Consider the following 22,723-nt stretch of genomic DNA (forward strand, 5'->3'; position numbering starts at 1 on the left):
TGTCCTGGTACTCTGCTATAGAGAGGGGCTTCTGCAGCGGCAGCATGAAGTCTGGAGAGGGAGGGGAGTGCGTTGACCCCCACACCACCCTCCCTCACCACTTTCTTCGGGGTGCTCCGCTCCAGTCAAACAATGCACCTTGAATCCTCATTTCCCAGGCCCTGTGAATTGTTCTGGAAAGCTCTTCCTTTCATGCTGCAGAGCCCTTAGAACTCCCAAATGCAGCTCTCCTATAACATCTGAGCTCATAAGAGACTCACATTTGTCGTAAGCCATTAGACGGGGTTGTCCTCGGCTGGCTGAGAGAGGCCAGGTCTGCCCTTTTGAGAGTCATTGTGGGAGTCAGGGAGAATCAGGGCATAGCTGAGAGCTAAGTTGAGTTTCCAAGTTTGAGGACCACGGGGAGGCAGATCTGGTCATTCCATGGAGCAAGAGAGAAAGAAGTCAAGAAACAGGGAGCAGAGAGGCTGCAAGGAAGAATGCAGACTGGCCTCAACTCAGGGCAGACCCCAGGGGACACTCAGACCTGGATGAAAACATTAGCGGGTCCTGCACTAAGGTAAGGAGACAGGAAATGGGCTTTTCAGCAGAGGCAACCAAACAGGCTTTTAAAAGCATGTGACTGATTGGAGCCGGGCACGCCCGGAGTGGAGAAGTTCTTGGTAACTCATGCAAGGCAGAGAAGGGGGCGGTGGGAGATCAGGCCAGAACTGCACCCTGCAGCTAGGTTGTGACAATGGGCAGTGGAGAAGCAAGTCGATTTTTAACCAGGGAAGTGGCCATCAGATATGTGGTTTAGAGAGCTGGCTCTGATAGCTGCTTGGAAGATCGAGTTGAGTCTGGGAGGAACAAGAGGGAAAGAGACCAGGAGGGGGTCACAGCAAGACCCCAGGCAAGAAATGATGAATCCAGGGTGAAGGCTGAGTGATGGGCACGGAGGGAAGATGTGCTTAATAGACACCTCGTGGTGCAGTCAGCAAGACTCAGCCAAGTGGTGACTGACAGAAAGGGGCAAAGGATGGCACCCAGATTTCCAGTTTACCTCACCAGGTAAACAGAGAATTGATTGTAAGCACAGTAGCACTGTGGTTGAGGTGGGGAATTATTTTGGCCTTGACAAAGCCTGAATGCCTAACAATGTGGCACTCATGAGGATGTGAGGAGACTGGTGTGGCATGGCAGGTGGGGTTAGTTTGAGTCTTGGCTGTTCCACTTCCAATCCAGCTGCCTGCTGGTGTGCCTGGAAATGCAGTGGAACATAGTCCAAGTGTTTATGGGAGATGCAGATGAAGCTCCTGGCTTTGGCCTGGCCCAGTGCTGGCTACTGCAGCCATCTGGGGAGTGAGCCAGGAGATGCAAGCTCTCTCTCTCTCTCTGTACCTCTGACTTTCAGGTTTGTTTTGTTTTGTCTTGTTTTTTTAAAGTAAGGATGGGAGGCATGGTAAGAGATCAGATCTGGGTTCTGGAGGGAGATTTAGGAGTTTCCTATTCTGTTTTTTTTTTTTTTAAGATTTATTTATTTTTATTGCAAAGTCAGATATACAGAGAGGAGGAGAGACAGAGAGGAGGATCTTCAATACAATGATTCACTCCCCAAGTGACTGCAACGGCTAGTGCTGTGCAGATCCAAAGCCAGGAGCCAGCAACCTCCACCAGGTCTCCCGTGTGGAAACAGGGTCCCAAAGCTTTGGGCCATCCTTGATTGGCCACAAGCAGGGAGCATGGGAAGTGGAGCTGCCAGGATTAGAACCAGTGCTCATATGGGATCCCAGTGCATCTAAGGTAAGGACTTTAGCCACTAGGCTACCACGCCGGGCCCAGGAGTTGCCTATTCTGGAAATTGAGTCATCAGGAGGAGGGAAGAGAATTAAGGAAGAGAAGCAAGGAAACCATCACATCATGTAACAATATAAAAGCCATCTCCTTAGAGATCAGCAGAACCACAATGCCATACACTTTCAACCTGCTAGACATCTGTAGGAAAAGGCACAGATCACAGTGAGTACTGACAAGGATGTGGAGAAAGAGGGACCTTTATACATTGCTGGTCAGACTAGAAAAGGTGCCTTGGGAACCTTGGGAAATAATCTGACAATCCTGGAAAAGATAAGCACAGGGAGGAGGTGCGTATTCTAGCCAGAAGACACCTGCCTCCCACATCAAAGAACCTGGGTTTGAGTCCCAGGTCTGGCTCATGGCTCCACTTCTGGCTAATGCAGATTTTGGGTAGTGATGGTGATGGCCCAAGTCACTGAGCTCATGACATCCCCAGAGGAGACCTGGATTGTGTTACTGTCTCCTGGCTTTAGCCCTAACTGGAGTGACCCAGCTCTGACCACTGTGGGCATTTAGACAATGACCCAGAAAATGAAAACTCTCTTTCTCTCTCTTTTCTCTTCTCTCTTCTCTCTCTCTCTCTCTCTCTCTCTCTCTCACACACACACACACACACAGATTAATTTTATTAATTTGAAAATGGAGTAATAGGGAAAATGGAAGAGATGAAGAGAGATCTTCCATCTGCTGGTTGTTTCCCAGATAGTTAGGGCTGGCTGAAGCCAGGAGCCTGGAACCCCATTCAGGTCTTCCACATGAGTGGCAGGTATTCAAGCACTTGGGTTGTCTTCCAATGCTTTCCCAGCTGCATCAGCAGGGAGCTGGATCAGAAGCGGAGCAATGATCACTCCAATTTAGAAAGCTGATGTTGCAGACAGAAGCTTAGCCTCATGTACCAAAATGCCAGTATCAAGTTTGCTTACTCCATCTCTTGAATCAGCCGATAAAAGCTCTTTCCCTCTTTCTCAAAGAAACAAATAAATAAATAACATTTTAAAACTAAGTAATTTCTTGGGCCCAGCGCAGTGGCGAAAGTGGTTAAAGGTCCTCGCCTTGCACGCCCGGGATCCCATATGGGCGCCGGTTCTAATCCCAGCAGCCCCGCTTCCCTTCCAGCTCCCTGCCTGTGGCCTGGGAAAGCAGCAGAGGACGGCCCAAAGCTTTGGGACCCTGCACCCGCGTGGGAGACCCGGAAGAGGCTTCTGGCTTCGGATCGGCATAGTATCGGCCCGTTGCGCTCACTTGGGGAGTGAATCATCGGATGGAAGATCTTCCTCTCTGTCTCTCCTCTCTGTATATCTGCCTTTCCAATAAAAAATAATAAAAATAAATTAAAAAAAAAACCAAAAAAACCTAAGTAATTTCTCAATTTAAAAGAAGGTTAGACATAAAGCTGCATTCTGAACCAGCAATTCTGTGTCCCTATATCTAAAGTCTTCAAAAAGACTATGAAAAAGGAGTATTATGAAAAAGGTTTCTAATTTTTTTTTGCACCCATAATAAACTTATTTTTTAACTCCCCTTTTTTCCCACCAACGTTTCAAGTGCTCTTGTATTCCCAACAAAACCAAGAACAAAAATGTATGTCCACAAGTGTTTACTAGATTTGAACATGACACAACATGACACAACATAAAACAACACAATACCCTGTAAATATTAACATTTTTTATATCAACTAAGAAATGAAGAAGCATTACCAAGTACATATCCACACGAAAACGTGGACAATAATCTAAGTTGACTGATGCACAGACACAATGAGTAGGACATCCACAAGAAGGACTAACATTCAACCATGAAGAATAAAGTTCTGATACATGCTCCAACATGGGTGAACTCTGAGGAAACAGTAAACAAAAGAAGCCCAACAAGGAAGACCACAGAGCCTAGTTCTATTTCTATGAACTGTAGGCAAACCAATGGACACAGAAAGTAGTAAGTAGCTGCCCAGGATTGTGGGAGAGGAAATGGGTGTATACTGAAGAGTCCTGGGTATAATTTGGTGAGAACGAACATATTCTGGAATTAGTTACTGCCGTTGGTTGTACAACATCATGCACACACTTTCCAAAACCATTGATGGGATCTAACATTGTGGTGCAGTGGCATAAGCTACGCACAGTGGCAGCACCCCTTAGTGGAACTCCAGTTAGAGTGCTAGTTGCGTGCTTCCTATGAAGCTTCCTGCTGATGTGTCTGGGAAACAACAAAGCATAAGGCCCAAGTGAAAGATCAGGATGCAGTTCCTGGCTCCTGACTTTGATTTGGTTCAGCTCTGGCTGTGTTGGACATTTAGGGAGTCAACCAGCAGATGGAAGAGAGCTCTCTTTCCCCTTTATGTCCCTCCTCTCTCTTTGCTTCTCAAATAAATAAATCTTATTTTTTAAAAATAAATCTTATTTAAAAAAAAAACATTGATGAGAACTTCTACAGCCTCTATTTCCTGCTAAATCTCTGAAACCCCGTGTCATGACCATGTATCAAGAGCTCATTAGTCACGTGGAAAATGCTCTCACCCCAGGGGACAGAACAGATCTGGGATGACTGTCCTGTCCCACAGGGGCCAGTTTATTTCCCTCTGTTTATTTCTGTCTGCGATGAGCAATATGAAACTCTACATAGAAAAGGGTTTGAGTGATTGGCTTGTGTCCTTGTCTACAGCTAGACTCCAAGGAAGAGAAAGAGGAGGAGGAGGAGGGCAGGGGTAGGACGGTGGAGGAAAGCAGCACAAGGATTTTGCTGGGGGCGGGAGGAAGGAGTCCCTGCAGAATGGTCAGAACTTGCTTACCAACCACAGTCCCCCTCAGGGGCCAGGACAGCTTAGCCCGCAGGTTTCCAGAGAGAGCACAGCAGCCAACCCAGACAGCTGCCAGGACAGAGTGTCTGCCCTCCAGAAACTGGGGCACATTGGAGGTGTCATAGAGGCTGAATGGACATAAGATTTTCTTGTTGAGCCAGGGCCCAAAGCAGGGCTGCAGGACCACGCTTTCTCCATTAGGTAACCCACAGTTGTTTACAATGAGCATTCCCGCAGTTCAAGACGTTCCTGTACCACCCAGCCAGCTGGGTGGTCCCAGGAAGCCTTAGCTTTTTAATCTGTCAAACAGATTGAAGTCTGTTGGCCCTGTCTCCCTACAGGGGTGGTAGGAGATTCACCTGACACAATGTATGTGGAGACCTAAAGAGGACAGAACTGTAGGGCACTGGGCTCTGCCAACAGCATGGCTTGGGGAGCTGAGGCTCTGCTGTATGCTGAATGCTGGTCTGTGGGCTTCTGGGTGGAGGTGGTTTTTCCCTGATCCTCCTGGATGGACACATGGGGAGAATCTTTTTGCCTGCGGACCTGGTGTGTTGTGGATCTGGTGATGGGGCAGGTAGATTGGGCAGAGTCTAGTTGACCTTCTCTGTGAACATCCTTCCTGCAGCTGAACTCCTCCCAGCGTCTGGATTCCCTCTACACATAAGGCAGTTCCTTCTTCCCAGGATGAAGACGCACAGACACACAAACCAACAAGTCCCCTGGGAGGAGGGGGTGCGCTATGTTGGGCACAGAGTCCAACATCAGGAATCTGATCCTCTAAAAAATAGCGTGTGTGGCCTCCCATCCCCCCCAGGTGCGGAGCATCTGCCCTGTGAGCTGCCCAAGCAGGCGCTCTGCTTCCAGGACCCTGGACGTGTTTTCTGTGCTTTGGCCACAGTGCTTGGCAGCAGGCACAGTATGTCCGCGGTTCTATTTATCATCTCATTTGGCCAGTTCCCTCTCTCTGGATGCAGGCACCAAGGCCACGGAAAGGAGTCCAGGCTACGGCTCTGGGGATCTGTTTGGGGCCTGGAAAGTACATTTACTGGGAACCATGGAAGTGCCCAAATATAGGCAAAAGGTTCAACAAAGCCATAGGATGTGCTAGAATGACATCCACAGAAAACAATGTTCGGGAGGAAGTTTAAATGACACGGGAAAACATTAGAGATAAAAAAAAAAAAGAAAGCAAGAAATAAAATACATGCCAATGTATGTGTGCAGAAAATGGTCTCAATGACTGAAAACCACAGTTAGCTCAACTGGCTAATCCTTCATCTGCCAGTGCTAGAATCCCATATAGGTACTGGTTCATGTCCTGACTACTCCACTTCCATCCAACTCTCTGCTTGTGGCTTGGAAAAGCAATGGAGAATAGGCCAAGTCCTTGGAACCCTGTACCCACATGGGAGATTCAGAAGAGGCTCCTGGTTCCTGGCTTTGAATCAGCTCAGATCCAGCCATTGCAGCTACCTGGGAAGTGAACCAGTGGATGGAAGATTTTTCTCTCTGTGAATCTGCTTTTCCAATAAAAATAAAAATAAATAAATCTTTTTTAAAAAGTAAGCACTCAAAACACTTGACCATGGCTAATAGCTTATGTTTTAAGATAAAGAATTAGTGGCTGGCACTGTGGCACAGGAGGTTAAGCTGTCATCTATAGCGCTGGCATCCCATATGGGCAATGGTCTGAGTCTTGGCTGATCCACTTCTGATCCAGCTCCCTGCTACTGACCCATAGAAGTAGCAGGGCAGTAGAAAATGGCCCAAGTGGTTGGGCCTCTGCATCCACATGTGAGACCTGAATAGGACTCCTAACTTCTGGTTTCTATCTGGCCTAATCCCAGCTGTTGTAGCTGCTTGGGGAGTGAATGAGATAATAAAAGATCTTTCTCTGTCTCTTTCTTCCTCTCTTTCTCTGAAACTCTGCCTTCCAAATAAATTTTTAAAAATCTTTATATCTGACTTTCCAATAAATAAATAAGTCTTTAAAAAAAATGATGAGTTATAAGATATTTCTCTTTTTTCCCAGTATCTTATATTTTGTCTATGATGGGTCTTCTTACTATAATTATAATTTTTTTTTGAGGAAAACAAATTTAGAAAAAACTCTTCCGTGCTCTGAGCACCCTTCCTCCTGCCTTTAAAACAAGGACACAAGGACTGATCATAAAACTGCAGGCCTCCCAAGCTAAGAGAATCTTGTCTGTTGGCACACCTGCATGTGCTGTATGGCAGAGTCACTGCCAGGGAAGTCTCTGGTGTCTCAGAATGGAAGTTATGTTTTTCAGAGTAGTACAGGGCATGGCAAGAGGGATAGATGACTCAACCGGAGACTCTTGAAATTAGAAAACTCTTGCTTTCTCATAATATGCATTTGTCATGAGTTTAGGGAAGACCTTTTATATGCACGGATTTCAAAAGATGTTTGCACCAGAATCAACGTAGCTGGCATGTCTACTTTGGAGAATCCTTATTTACTCGGACATTTCTAGGTTATCATCACCACCTCTGGGCGGTGGCTTCTGTGAGGCCCCTGCCGAAGGCAGTCCTCCCAGACACTCTGAGAGCAAGTTCTCTTCTCATGTTGCTTCACGTTTGGATCTAGAGGCTTCCCCAGACATCCAGGGGAAGAATCTACATGTTGGAAGTGGAAGGCCTTTGTAGGTTGCATCTAAAGCCAATTAATATTTTCTGCAGGGTCTACCTGTGGCCCTGGGGCCAGGCTGAAAATGTGTCCTTGGATCTCAGATCTTCACAGAACAGGCAAAAGAGCAAGAGTAGCAGAAAAGGAAAAGAAGGATGAGATCAAACTGAAAGGGAAACAGATATTTTGGAACAATCAAGACCCTAGAATATACGTTTTGGATTGATTTAGTTGGTGGTTTATAGAAACCGGGGGGCGGGGTGGAGGGAGGGAGGGGAAGGCTTTCTGACAATCTTCCTTGATTTGAAGATTTGGACACAAAACCAGACTCACAAGAGCATCCACTGAGTCAAGTATGGTAAGAATGGGGATTCTAAATTATTCCTTATTTGTTTATTCATATCTATTGGCATTCACAGAACCAGGCCCTGGGGACATGGAGCTGGAAAAGAGCCAGGCTGTGGCTTCTTCCCTCAAGAAGTTTGGGAAAGTATAGAAACAGACAAGGCCAGGAACCGTATGTCACAGGTGTGGGAGGCATGACTTACCAGAAGCTGCAGCCAGTGACCTGGGCACAGAGGCAATGCACAGGATGGGGAGAGGTGAGCGTGGCTTTCTAGGGCAGGTGCAACTGAGCTGAGCCTAGCGAGAGGAGGGAGGGTGAGTTGGGCCTGGCAACTCGGCAAGAGGTGATGGAACATCTCAAGATACAGAGGAAGCGTGATGAAGCTTGCCATGCTGCTGAACCAAGGGTCAAGGATAACTGTAGCAAAGGGTAAAGGTCAGCCAGAGAAACAGGGAGGTGTAGGACCACCAAGGGCCATGTAAGCCATGCTAAGGAGGGTCAACTTGATAGTGGAAGCTCTGCTGAGCAATGGAAGGCTCTCTGTAGTAGTGCCAGGATTACGATCCTGCTTTATAAGACTCTGTGGGGGGAGGGGGGCTGGGAGGAGGATTGTGATGGTGTGAGAAGGGAGGCAGGGAGGTCACTGAGGAGGTCATGACATTTTTCTGGTTGATAAGTGATAGGGTTAAAAGTAATGGAAGTGGAACAGGGAGGAGAGGAGGGGAAGGGCCGGCCAGGAGCCATCCTAGAGGCAGATTCACAGGTTTTCTATCACTGAGAACATCTGACACACTGGGAGAGGGGTTAGAGTGGGAGAGCTGCACAGTGATGAGCTGAGCATCAGGGCAGGCAGTTCTCCTGCTTATCAAAGTGTGGCACACAGATGGACAGGCTGGTTTGGGGTGGAGTGGGGTGATAATGATTAATTTATTTTTAGACTAGTTGAATTTGAGACAGTGGAAGTGTTTGAGAGGCAACTGAATGATCTAGAACTCAAAATAGAGATCTAGGCCAGAGATAAAGATAGAGCCTACAGGTGGTATTGGGGTCGGATGCAGGCAGCCACGAAGGCTGCATGGGGAGGCCAGTGCCTGGGGGACAATCTTCTCTGGGTTTGAGCTGAAGAGCTGCTGTTAGAGGAAATCAGGAGGGGACAGCTGGGAAGAGAAAGGAAAACCAGGCAAGTGCCTCCCAAGGGAGGCAGGAGAGGTGTGAGAAGGACAATGTGGCCAAGGGCCATCAAGCGAAGAAGTAGAGTACAGGCAGCACTACGGCCTTGGAGAAAGGCACGGGGCGGTCTCTGGAGACCTCATCCAGGCTGAGGATAGTGCCATGCAAGGTGAAGGGGAGTGTAGATACTGTTTCGTGCAGCTTGGCTACTAAGGAAAGGTGAGAAGGTGAGAAGTGGAGAGAAAGAGCCAATGAAGAGGGATGCTGAAAACGAGCAGGGCAGGAGGCTTGGCAGAGCGACAGTCCCTGGGGAGGCAGGAGGAAGTGGAGCCCATGGCACAGGTAGGGGACAAGCCTGGGACAGACCAGGGGGATCTTTTGTCCCTGAGATGAGGGGACAGGACGAAAATGTGGAGGTGCTGGGGATACATTTTCCGGCAACAGAAGAGGAATTTAAGGGCGTTGTCACCTGCTGGCTTCAAGTTTCTCAGTGAAATACGAGGCTAGGTCATCTGTTGAGAGTGGAAAGAGAGACGGGGGACAAACAGGTTCATAGAGAAAGGCTAGCTTTGGAATGAGTGCACAGGGCAGCCAAAAGTACAAGGAGGGGGTTCTGGGCAGCCCTGGGGGTCTGCCTGGGACTAAAGGATTTTCATTCACAGCTGATTGGGCTGTTTTCTGCAGATTTAGCCAGGAGCCTGGGTGTGAGTTGCACATGCCAAATGGTCAGGGCCACATAGGTTGCTTGCGGGTGATGAAGGACCAAAGAGCATCAAGCATAAGAACAAGAGTGTTGAGAATGAGCAAGATAAGACGTAAGAAACAGAGGAAGCTAAGTGAAGTCTGCAGGGGTCTGAACTGGGTAGAAGAGAAGTTGGACGCCATGGAAGCCAGTAAGGATGAGAAGATTCTGGTATGGGGGAGCCGCCCTGCAGAATTGTCTTTGTGAGATGTGAGGAGTTTGTGGGGTAGAGAATTCCGACCTGAGCTTGGGGGAAGTGTCCACATCTTGGAGCGAAACAGGGGACAGCAGGCAGCACGTGTCCAAAGAAGACAACTATACCCATCATGCTTTCACAGGGGTGCTCACTTCAAAAGGAGAATGAAGCCTGCTGGCGCCATGTTAGATTCTTCATACTTAAATATCTCATTTGTACAGATTCTTCCGATTACAGGGACTCATCCTTATTTACTGATGGAAAAATTAATTCAAGTTCATTATGCACTTTCTGTGACTCAACAGTTCCACTCCAAGGCACATACTCAACAGACTGAAGTCATAAGCACAAAAAAGAAAAAAAAAAAGGCGAAAATGTTCCTAGCAGCATTGTTTGTAACAGCTCCAGATGGGAATTGGCCCAACATCCACTCACAGTGGATGAATAAATGGTGGTCTATTTGTATGATGGAATGACGCAGCCATGAGGGGTTAGGAAATGCTACAAACAAGAACGTGGTTGAATCTCACAAGCCAGATGCAGAAGAACACATGGTGTTTGGGTCTGTATGATTTAAAATCAGGCAAGATTCATCCATGCATTGGAAGTCTGCGTGGGGGATGGGCTTTGAAAAGGCAGCACAGCTGGATGGGCCCTGTAGGACTGGCAGATATTCCATTTCCCACCCCTTTTGGGATAAATCACAAAACCTCTTCACCTATATCTCGAGCATATATCTGGATGTAGTTTGCATTTCCTTAAAATATGGATTAGAGGGCCCAGCATGGTAGCCTAAAGTGGCTAAAGTCCTTGTTTTGCATGTGCTGAGATCCCATATGAGTGTTAGTTCATATCCTGGCTGTTCTACTTCCCATCCAGCTCCCTGACTATGGCCTGGGAAAGCAGTCGAGGATGCCCCAAAGCCTTGGGACCCTGCACCCGCGTGGGAGATCTGGGGGTAAAAAACCACATGGAATTGAGGGCTTGGTGCTGCTTATGCCACTAGCATCTTATACTGAACACTGGCTCAAGTCAGCCGCACTCGCAATAATTTATTTGTTGTTTACTTGAAAGGCAAATTTACAGAGAGAGAAGAAAAAGAGAGAGAGAGATCTTTCATACACTGGTTCACTTCCCAAATGGCTGCAACAGCCAGAGCTGGGCCAGTCTGAAGCTAGGAGCCGGGAGCTTCTTCCAGGTCTCCCACATGAGTGCAGGGCCGCAAGCATTTGGGTGACCTTCTGCTGCCTTCCCAGGCACATTAACAGAGAGCTGGATCAGACGTGAAGCAGCCAGGACTAGAACTGATGTCCATATGGGATGCTAGCACTGCAGGTGGAGGCTTAACTTACTATGCCAGCCCAGTTGCTTTCTCTCTCTCTTTCTTTCTTTCTTTCTTAAGATTTATTTATTTTTATTGGAAAGGCAGATTTACAGAGAGAAGGAGAGAGAGAGAGAAAGAAAGATCTTCCATCCCCGGTTCATTCTCCAAGAAGCCACACTGGCCGGAGCTGAGGCAATTTGAAGCCAGGAGCTTCTTCCAGGTCTGCCACACAGGTTCAGAGTCCCAAGGCTTTGGGCCATCCTCTACTGCTTTTCCAGGCCACAATCAGGGAGCTGGATGGGAAATGGAGTAGCTGGAACATAAGTCAGCGCCCATATGGGATCCCAGCAGATGCAAGGTGAGAATTTAGCCACTAGACCATCATGCTGGGCCCAGCTGCTCTGTTTCTGGTCCAGTTTCCTGCTAATGTACCTCAGAAAGCAGCAGAAAATGGCTCAGATACTTGGGTCTCTGGCATTCATGTGGGAGACCAAGATGGAGTTTTGGACTACTGGTTTGGCTGTTGTGGCCATTTGGAGAGTGTTCCTGGGGATGGAAGATTTCTCTTACTCTCTTTGTCACTTTGTCTTTCAAATAAATATAAATATGTATTTACATTAAATAAAGGAATATTTTAAAAGTATTGAAACCCAGCTTTGCTGAATACAAATGCAATACAAACACTATATAGTAAAACACTATAAGGTACAAATAAAAGAAAGTAAGTAAGGCTTCTATGTATTAAATGCTTATCTGAGCCAAGGAGCTCAGATAAGGAGCTTGGTAAACAACCAAGGTGAGAATCAGCTCCAGGTGCCCCTGGCTTGGCCTGCACCCCACCAACTGTTAGCTGGGTTCCAGGAAAGGGCCCATGTGCTCCTTGCTTCTCCTTGGGCATGGGTGGCCTTATGGACAGACCAATGCACCGCGGGTGCAAATCTACCAGATTTTCACGCAGCTTTGGCAGTTGGCTGCGGCAGCTGACTGTTCACATGCCAGATTTCATGCCCAGAGTGTTTGCATGTTTTCTCTCCTCTCACCCCGGGACGTAGGGCATTTTGCTGTGACCTGAGGCTTCCTGTCACAGCTTCCTGAGTTTCTCTCCCCTCCCATCCAGCCTGCATGGGACTGCCTGGGCTGTCTTTTTGAGCCACATGCTACAGCAGTCAACACATAAGAGGCCAACCCCTTTGTGCCCTCACCACGCAAAATGTATCCCAGCTAGACCTGGCTGTCCCTGCGGATGCAGGAGGCACCTGCCTGGAGCTGAGTGGGTGTGGCCTAGCCCCTCCCCACCCCTGCCTGCATGCCTCCTGTCCTGAGGTCCTCCTGGCTTATCTGCTGAACTGTTCCCATGAGCACAGAACACCCAGTAACATCACTCTGCACTGATTTCTGGGTTCCATCCTGCTTCCCATTGGATCAAAACTCTAGAAAAACTTGAAGAGAGAGAGACTTGTCTACTCTCCCTCCTGTTCTCACTGTTCTCTCAGGTTCCTTCCTGGTTATGATAAAAACGAGCCATGGTCCCACAGCTTCTATCTTACCCTACACGGGGGCTGACTCCCTGCCCCATCTTACCAAATCTCCAAGCAAGATCAGACATGGTGGACTCGTTCTTCCTTGGACCCTTTTTCCACTTGACTTTGCGAAATGACCCAGTTTCTGCCCACTTCTCAGGCCCTTCACTGGCTCCTTCTCCTCTGCCAGTGCCTCCCTGTGGACGTAATACAGGGCTCAGCCCTTGGCTCTTTGCTTTTCTCCACCTGGTTCCTTTCTAAATGATCTCATTCAGGTGCACGGCTATAAGGACCAGCTGTGCTCTGCTGGTCCCCCAGTTTCATCTCTGACCCCACTCCCCTGCTAGTCCCTGACTTTCAGCTCCCCCTGCCACTCCACATTTCTTCCTGAGGGCTGGGTAAGCACAGCGACCATGATCATGACTTTCACAACCACTTCTTCCTGCAGTGTCCCATATCAACAGAGGCCATCGCAGTCACTCAGCAGCCCAGGCACAATGGGTCACCCTGACTGCCCAGCAAGACATCTGCCGGCCCTGTCTGTGCTTCCCCCAAGAGGACCCCCTGTGTCTTAGCCCTTTTCTTGGAACCACACTTGAGTATATATGTGGGTGACCTTGATCTCCCTCATCCTCATGCCTCACCCTCATTTCTCCCTTGCTTAACGTCCACAGTGAGGGCATAGCATGGTAGCCTAGTAACTGGAGTCTTGCCTTGCGTACGCCGGGATCCCATATGGGTGCCGGTTCATATCCCAGCAGCCCTGCTTCCCTCTAGTTCCCTGTTTGTGGCCTGGGAAAGCAGTCGAGGATGGCCCAAAGCTTTGGGAACCCTGTACCCATGTGGGAGACCTGGAAGAGGTTCCTAGCTTCAGATTGGCTCGACTCCGGCCATTGTGGCTACTTGGGGAGTGAATCAGCAAACAGAAGATGTTTCTCTCTGTCTCTCCTCTCTATATATCTGCCTTTCCAATACAAATAAATAAATCTTAAAAGACAAACAAAGTCTACACTGACTTTTCTCCCAGAAGGGGCTGTGGGAGATGATCCCTGCTCAGTGGCCCTCTGCCAGCCAGCACCAGCCCCCTCTGCTCCCTGTGGGCTGGCCTGGCTCTGGCCAACTTCCTTCACCACATCTTCACCAGTGCCATTGTGTCCTTCCCTCCACCTAGAAAGCTCTAGCTCCAGCCCTGCCCATGCCTGGTCCCTCGGCCTGGGCCCTGTTCACATGTCACTCCTTTGGTGTGAGAAGCTGACCACCCTGTCAGACAGAAGTGGCCCTTCACCCATGTGGTAGGTCACAGAGTTCTCCCTTAAAGGGTGCTCTTCTCCTGTCTAACATGTATGTATCATGTCTGCCACACCCATTAGCACACATTCATCTGCCTCGTTCACTATACTAGCCCAGCATTCACAAAATACCTAAAACCATAGGGATTCATAAAATAGTTTGGGAGTCCACCACTTAATGGAGTTCTCTTTCTTACAAGCATATGACATGATCCATGGATCTTTCATATAAAGGAGATGAAGAGAGGGCTTGGCACAATGGCTCAATGGCTAAATCCTCACCTTGCAAGCATCCACTTCACACCCAGCTCCCTGCTTGTGGCCTGGGAAAGCAGTAGAGGATGGCCCAAAGCCTTGGGACCCTGCACCTGGAAGCAGCTCATGGCTTCAGATTGACTCAGCTCTAGTCATTGGGGAGTAAATCAGAAGATGGAAAATTTTTCTGTCTCTCCTTCTCTCCATAAATCTGATCTGTGTTTCCAATAAGAATAAATAAATCTTTTTTTTTTTAAGAGAGTTGAAGAGAACAGGGCTGTGTGGGGTGAGCCTAAGCCCAGGTCTCCTGGCCAGCACTCTTCATGGGGCTTCGTGTAGCTCATTTTGCCTGCAGATCTCCTGTGATGGATCACTGGGATGTCTAGTTCATAGACAGGGACACTTGGGCTCAGAGATGTAGAGTCACATGATCAGATCCAACCACGATCAATCGGCACAGCAGGACTGGAATCTGGCACTAGAAGGCCTCTGGAGGAAAACTCTTAACTCTGGACTCAAAATATGTTCTGTATCTGGAGCCTCAGCAGAAAGCTCTGCCCTTCAGTGGTAGCAGGCTGCACCTGCAGGTCCTGGGGGAAGGTGCAGGCGAAGGTCCAGTGAGCCCTGCCAGTGAATCTGGAAATGAGGTCTGATACAAGGAGTGGCACATGGAAAGAGCCCACATGAGGGTGAGCCCCTGTCCCAGCTGCTTGCTCACAGTGTTGGATGGCCCTGCCTGTCTTTTCTGCTCTGGATCCCTGAGATGGCCAGGAGCCAGGTCCTCCCCAAGCATTTCCATGCTCCTTTGAGAGCAGAGAACCTGGCCTCGTCCATCAAGAAGCTCCCCGAGCACCTTACACCGGCTCTTTTTCCAAGGCAGCAGCCATCTCAGGAAGGGCCCTTGGGTCCAGGGTTCAATAAATTAGGCAGAGGCTCAAAGCAACCAATCAAGCAACTATGCCAGGCAGAGGGTCATTAAATGCCTTCCTCCCAAAGCCAACTCCTTGCTTTTTTTTTCCCTTCTCCCTCTCTCTCCCTGTCTTTCCTTTTCTCACACCAACAATGTTTTTCTAAAGTTCATGTGAGAAAAAAAATGTTGAATCGGCATCCCTGTCCCTGTGAAGACTCCAGAGTGAGGGGTTCCCTCTCCTGACGTGCCACCAACACCTGTCCTGTCTTGGCTTTGTCAGATCCCAGCCAGGTTGATGCTATCATCCCCATTGGACAGGTGGAGTAACTGAGTCCCAAGAAGCTGCCTTAGTGAGGCGTGCACTGGTGATGGCTCCGGCACCACTTCCCTACTAGTCCCTGACTTTCAGCCCCCCCGCCACCTCACATTTCTTCCTGAGGGCTGGGTAAGCACAGCAACCATGATCATGACTCACAACCCTGGTGGGCCCTGGGCACCTGGTGTAAGATGCAGATAGCTGCTTTTCCAAACCCTGGAAGAAGATAAAGTTTTTGAACTTCAGGGAGGGAGCTAAGTCTGCCTCACCCCTCTGGGTGCCAGCTCTTGCCTCCCATCCCCACCCTGGGTCAACAGGCCCCCATCACCTCTTGTGCCCTCTCCACCCTAGCCTCCAGGGCTATTTTGGGTGTGTACCACTCGGGTTAATCCCTTTAAGCGATGTGCCGTGCTGCCCAGTGCACTCCTGATCAGGGCCCAGCACTCTGCAAAGGGCATTCTGAGGGGTGGTGCTGTGGGCCCTAGCCCTTTAGCACTGGCATTCCCACCCGTGCAGAGGCCCCGTGGGCAGCAAGCTGTGAACCAGAACTGCCGGGAGAGGAGGCTGCAAGGGACTGAGAAGGCTATATGGGCAACAGGAGGGGAAGGTCAGGAGGCTCTGGCTGGCAGTGGCCTGTAGTGATAGGGGTGTAGGGTTTATTTCTCAAGTCCCTAGGGAGAATCTAAAAGAGCTTCTTCAACCCCTGGCTCGGCTGCCTGGCCCCTGGCTGGGTACAGGTGCTAATCCCCAGACCCTGTAACACCAGGAGGAAGGAAAGGGGTGGGAGTGGGGGGCGGTGCGACTGGAGGCTTTCTTCCTCACTGGGGAAGGAAAGAATGCAGGAGTTGACCTGTTGGGATCTGGTTCCTGCAACATGAGCCAGAGGAGCCTCATGGAGCTGTGGGCCACACACCTGCCAGAGGCTCTGCCCTCATCTTGGCCTTGCCTCAACCCTATTTAATGGAGGTTGAAGGCCTACCATGTGCACAGCCCTGCAGGGGCATTCCCTCTCCAGAATCACACAGAGTCCAGCAAGCAGGCACTTGCAGACACTCACAGCCAAGTAGGAACAGAGAGGCGTCTGTGGGGGTGAACACTCAGGGTCCTAACCTTGCTAGCAGGGCAGGGAAGATTGCTTGGAGGAAGTGATGCCTGAGACAGGGAGGAGAAAGAGGAGCTGACCTGGAAGAGGGGGATGAGAGTGAAGCACTCATGAAAGATGGAGCAAACAGCACAGATGGCCCATGGAGGAAGAAGAGGCCCAGGTCTTGTCACAGACTAGACCACCCTCCCACCCCTGGCATTATAGTCAAGAGAGGATCTTTAAGCACATGTCCTGCCCCCTGGGAAAGCCAGAGCTAAGTCCCAAACTTGGACTACCTCCTATGCCTGATTTCTGTCCTTTTTCGTTTTTATTACTTATTTTGACACAAAGAGAGAGAGAAAGCAAGCTCCTATTTCATTGGTTCTCTCTCCAAATGCCTGCAATGTCAGTGCCAGGCCTGCAGGACACTGGTGTTAGGAGCCAGAGCTGGGACTTGAACCCAGGTATCAGACGTCAGATATGGGTATCCCAACTAGCACCGACCTCTAGGCCAATTATCTGCCTCCTCTGTCTGCTTTTTTTTTTTTTTAAAGATTTTTAAAATTTTTATCACAAAGCCAGATATACAGAGAAGAGGAGAGACAGAGAGGAAGATCTTCCATCTGATGATTCACTCCCCAAGTGACCACAACGGTGGTGCTGTGCTGATCCGAAGCCAGGAGCCAGGAACTTCTTCCAGGTCTCCCACATGGGTGCAGGGTCCCAAGGCTTTGGGCCATCCTCGACTGCTTTCCCAGGCCACAAGCAGGGAACTGGACGGGAAGTGGAACTGCCGGGATTAGAACCAATGCCCATATGGGGTCCCGGTGCATAGGCAAGGACTATAGCCCATCGCGCCGGGCCCTCTCTGTCTACTTTTTTAAAGCATAGTAATTACAACAAATTTAAAACAAACAAAGGTAATTCAAGATGTCTAGAAAGAAAACACTATCAAAGGATAAATTAACTCAGTGTAAAAAAATCTTTTGAAACCCAGGCATAGTTTTTTCTAACACACATTTTCTGTGAACTGCTTGAAGACCTCTCAAACGCAGACCAGCGCATAGAGAACAGTAACGACGGAATCATTGACACCGTGTCACCCAGCTTCAGCAGCTGCCCCTCACCACCAGCCTTGCTTTAGCTCTACACCTCCCGTTCATTCAATCAGTTCCCTCATTCAAACAGTTTTCCCCTTAAACACCTCAATATCTATGTCTAAAAAATAAACGTTCCAAAGCATATCTGCAATGCCATTATCACACCTTAAAGGAATTTCCAAAAATTCCTGAACAGAATCCAGTATTAAGTCAGCACTTAACTTTTTCTAAGCCAAACTTGGTTATTTATTTATTTGAGGAGAGAGAGAGAGACTGACTGTTCCCATCTACTGTTTTATTGCCCAAATGCCTACCATGGTGATGGCTGCGCCCAGGCAGAAGCTGGGAGCCAGGCTCCCACATGGGTGGCAGGGACCCAGTCACACCACTACCACTTCCCTGGCTCCGTACTAGCAGGAAAGCTGAGGCTGGGAGCTGGAACAAGGTGCTCTGATGTGGGTGTTTTAACCTGCCAGCCTTCACACCTGGCTTTCAGAGCTCTGTTCCTGTTCACAAGGGTAGGAAGCACAGCCCTCCATCAATGCCCCTGTAATGACACAGGAGTAAGTGGCCACAGCTCTGCAACACCGTTCTGGCCTTCCGAATGCCTCTAAACAGGATCAGATATGCCTTAGGACAAGGACTGGCTTGACTGGCCTTTCTTCACCCTAGTGTGGCAGAGAGCACAGATCCCAAATTTGAGGAGATCACTGACCCACTGTGTGACCTTCGGACAGCTATTCAACCTCACTAAGATGGATTTTCCTCATCTGTATAGTGGGAACAAAAATGCTCATTTCCATGGGGCCTGTGCTGTGGCACAGCTGGTAAATCTGCTGCCTATGATGCCAGCATACCATAGGGTGCCCAGATCCAGCCCTCTGCTAATACACCCGGGAAAGCAGCAGAAGATGTCCCAAGTCCTTGGGCCCCTGCACCTACATGGGAACCCCAGAAGAAGCTCCTGGCTTCAATCTGGCCCAGCTCTAGCTATTGCAGCCATTCTGGGAGTGAGCCAGCAGATGTAAGAGTTCTATGTCTCTTCTCTCTTTGTAACTGTGGTTTTCAACTAAATCTTTTTTTAAAATAAAAGCCCATTGTCCAAAAACTGAGCAGCTTGAGGTTGCTCTGACCACCTGCCTTCCAGCTCCCACTGAGCAGGGAAGGCCTCCCTGGTGAGCGAGCACTGCTGCCAGGCCCACTGCACCGTGCCTGCGGAGTGAGGGTGCAATTCCCGGATACCTGGTATTTGCTTGGGGACTGTTCCCCAGCTGAGCTGATGGGCAAACGGGCCGGCACAGGGTGCTGAGTGGGGGAGGAGCCGCGCCAGACTTGCTTCTGGCTCCCTTCCCCAGTTCCTGGGTTGTACGTTCGCAGCTGCCGTTTATGGCTTGTAACTGGCTAAGCTCTCCACGAAGGGCTTCACCCTGCGGTCCCTTCTGTTTACGCTTCAACCCTGTGGTCCTGTTAGGACTGCTGCAGGACAGAGGAAGCTAAAGCCCAGGCTGGGTAACTCGTGAGACACAGCATTGGGCCAGGGTTCTCTTATGTTTACATCCAAGTTCATTGCCACACACTGTTTGGTTAGTGGTGCTCCAGAAACTACCTGGAGTCAGAATGCACCCCAACTGCCAGCATGCGCCCTTAGACTGGGTAGAGGAAGAAGTCAGTGTACCGGGGGAACACTAGCCCACACAACACTTTTGTATGTAGACCACTCATGTGTGCACACACCACATACATGTACATGCATACTCCTACCCATTTCTGTACTTAGGATCTACAGAAACATGCCTGGCAGGACGAAGGGTGCTGGGATGTGGGGTTGGGGAAGAGCATTTCCTGCCCCCTTCTGTTTTCCCTGGCTGGGGAAAAGGCTCATAAACTATAGCTGCCAGCAGTGTGGGGTCCCTCACACCCTCTGAAGTCCAGATGTCCTGCGTTATGAGTGATGGCATTGTCCTAGACACCTGTCTCTGACAATGGCGGCGGCAGTGGGAGGGGGTATATCGCAGAGCACTGGAGACCCCTGCACGCCAAGCAGTGAGGGAACTGAGGGCCATACTCCAGAAAGCAGGGTTTGGGCCTGAGAGCAGGTGGACGGAGGTGCCAGTGCCACACACTGCACATTGGCTCTGTCCATGCCATCTGGTTGGCTCTCCCGAGGCACCAGCCCTCGCACTAAGTCCCATCATTTTCTTCCTTAAATGTCTTAGTATTTATCCATCGTTATTGCAGCTGCCTCCGAGGCAACCACCTTGCCTGCAGGATAATAAATTCCTGACACTCTTGGCTTCTCTTACCCGCCCCACTTTTGGTGAAGCCTTCAACATAGGTCCAGGAGGGCAGCGGGGACAGAGTCAGAGTAGTGGCTCCTTCACTCCTTGGCTTCTCTCCTCTCCCACCCCTATACTCCATGTCAGGGCTCTGTCTACCTTCTCCACATCAACTTGGGGCACCTAGCCAGGTCCCAAAAGAGTTCCAGCTGCCAGTGTTCTGGCTCTTATATTGTTGGGGATATACATGCTGACAGTGCCTTAGTTTCCACAGTGATCAAATCAAGGAAGAGTCAAGACCGAACTTGATGTTGCAAGAATTTACAAGTGATGGATGAAGTGTGAGATGGGATGAGTGTAGAAGAGAACTCACAGAAAAGTTTTTGTGAGCTGCAACACACTCTTCCCCCTTGACAAGGCAGCCTGAAAAGTTACCCCCAGTTGGAGACTAGTCTCATGGGTCCAGGGAAAGCAAGGGTGGAAGCTGCAGGTGGTTTATGCTGCCCAGGAGGACAGAGAGCGTGCTGTGCTGAAGCACACACTGGGCTGGGCGGAGGCTGAGAGCGCCCTGGGTCCCTCCCCTCCTCTTCCTGGTGAGAGGATCCTCCACCCCCCAGCAAAGGGCCTGTCTGCCAAAGGCTTCATTCCAGCCTGATCATTCCAGGGCTGATCCCTCAGAAAGCTCCTCCTCCAAAGATGCCAGCAAACCATAGCAGCCACAGCCCCCTCCTTTGCTGGGACTAAAACTGAGGCTGTTGGGGAAATTGCACAGGACTCAGCGCACAGAGCCTGGCTCCAGGAAGCCCATCTGGCTATCACCACAACCAACAGAACAGGGCAGCCACGAAGTGAAAGACAAGGTGTGGAGGGACGAGGACCAAGTCCACTTGGCAGGGCCTGCTTGCAGCCCACCTCGCCACTCCCACCCCACAAGGGACCCGATTAGTCTTTGGGGCCTGGGAGCCTACACCTCAGTGAGCTCTGTTGATAAAACAGCCATTGGAGGGAAGCGGGTCGGGCCACCTGGTGAGGGACCAGCAGGTGGTTCCAGGGCAGTGGCTCTTTTGCCTACCAGACTTGATGTGCTAAGGGGAAAAGCACCCTGGGCCTCAGAGTCAAGGTCTCTCTCCCCTCCTCCCTGCACCCCCTTCCCAGCTTGTGCTCACTCACGTCCATGGACATCTCCCTCTGAATGAGTTTCTTGGTCTCCTTTTCACAGAAGTTGAGCATGGCTTCCCGGTTGTAGGTGCCGGTGGATGGTTTGTCCGTCAGATCTCTCTGCCGCAGCCCCACAGGAATGCTTCCGTCGGGGTCCACCACGTCCAGCTCCTTCTCCAGCTCCTCCATTTCCTCGGGGGACAGCGTGGACAGCAGGCTGTCAATGTCGGGGTCCTCACTCACCTGCCGGCGATACTTGGCTACCTTAGACATCTTGGCAACAATGGTCTGCGGCTCTTGCCTGCGGCAATGGGGTGCTAGTGGGCTGGGAAGGGAGTGTGGTGAACAGTTTGGGATGAACCGAGTGGGCCTGGAGCAAACCCCCAGCTGGTCAAGGACTGCTGCTCGCTGCCCCTACTACCCGTTCAGGTGCTGAAGCATTCACTGGACGCACAGCCTCCGGGTAGCCCAGGGCTGGTGGACTCGAGCTGATCTATCCCTAGCCAATCAGATGTGACCATTGTCCGGCCCTGTGAGGAGGAACCAATCTCCATGCCGGGAGGCGGGCCTGCCTCGCTGTCAGAGCTGTTTGAAACTTGAGGACATTCCAGGGAATCTTGGAGCGCAGCGTGACCAAATTTAGTACGGAGCAGTTTAGCCTTTTAAAGACAAGGGGGCCACGCAATGAGAAAAAGATACAAAAATGCAGAGGCTGTCAGAAGCGGATCCTGGCCGCCAGAGCCAGGAAAGCCCAGACGAGGTTCCAGGGGGAAGGAGGTGGCCAGCCTAAGGCATGCCCTGCTCAAGCGTTCATTTTACTTCTCCTCGCGGCTGGGTGTTGTTATGTTCAGTGTGTGGTCCTTTGACTCCTTACTGTGTTTGGGGCCTCCTAGGCATTAGCAGTCCCAGGAGAGGCAGTTCAACCTGAGGAGTCCTAGTGGTAGCTCTCCCACCTAACCATTCTCTTCAGATGGGAGAAGTTGAATACACAGCATCGGAGCTCTAGCCGGCTTTGGCCCCTGGGAGAGTGATGGCTGGGGAAGAAAGGAGTGAGAGAAAACAATGTCTTGTCCCTGTGGGCCAGTGAGGGGTGTGGCAAAGACCAGCAGTATCTCTGGAGATCAGGAAACACTCATCGAGCTGTCAGTTTCATCGAACACCAAGCGCCTGGGGTCGGGGGTTCAGCCCTCAGATCTCCTCCCCTTCCTGCTCTGCAGGGCACCTGCAAGCGGACCTCCTATGGGAGGGAGCACTGTGGAGGAGCCGGCAGATTGCCTCCCGCGTAGGAATCCAGAGCTGGACGTGCTGTCTTCAGAGGGAAAGGCAGCTGTGGGAGGATGGGAGAGGCACTGTCGCAACAGGTCTGGCGTGGTTCACAGAAGGGCTTTCCGCGACTCATCCGTCACGGCCGCAACGCGCCAGTCACAGAGACATCCGATCTCCTGCCACAAAATCTCTTCTAGAAGCCCGGGTGTAATGCATCGGGGTAGACGCTTCGATCTTTCCTGGCTTCCGTCCATCCTAAGCCCCAGGGAGCCAGTCACTTGATCAGCATTCGCTGAGTCCAGGGATCGTCTGGGACTCAAACCTGACCATGGCATTTAACGTCCATTGGTCCAGCTTTTGGTAAAGGCTGAGGAGGAGGAATGGTGCTGACTGGGGCTGGCCTGGGTGGGGACAGCGGGGGTCGAAAGGCATCAGCGAGCCAACGGGCTTGCAAGGAGGAGAGGAAGTAGCTCTCTTTCAGGATC

At 50.3% G+C, this 22,723-nt stretch overlaps 1 protein-coding gene across 1 annotated transcript in view; it reads right to left on the minus strand.

Annotated features, from left to right (window-relative positions):
* The window catches only part of LMOD1 (leiomodin 1), a 39,537-nt gene extending 18,292 nt beyond the window's left edge, over nt 1-21,245 (minus strand). Inside the window, exon 1 of the mRNA XM_040985223.1 lies at nt 20,985-21,245. Coding sequence (XP_040841157.1) covers nt 20,985-21,245 — 261 coding nt within the window. The remainder of the gene's footprint in view (nt 1-20,984) is intronic.
* Nucleotides 21,246-22,723: the final 1,478 nt, after the last annotated feature.

Source organism: Ochotona curzoniae, unplaced genomic scaffold (genome assembly GCF_017591425.1).
Source record: "Ochotona curzoniae isolate NIBS_2020 unplaced genomic scaffold, NIBS_Ocur_1.0 contig_430, whole genome shotgun sequence".
In the NCBI taxonomy this organism is placed as follows: domain Eukaryota; kingdom Metazoa; phylum Chordata; class Mammalia; order Lagomorpha; family Ochotonidae; genus Ochotona; species Ochotona curzoniae.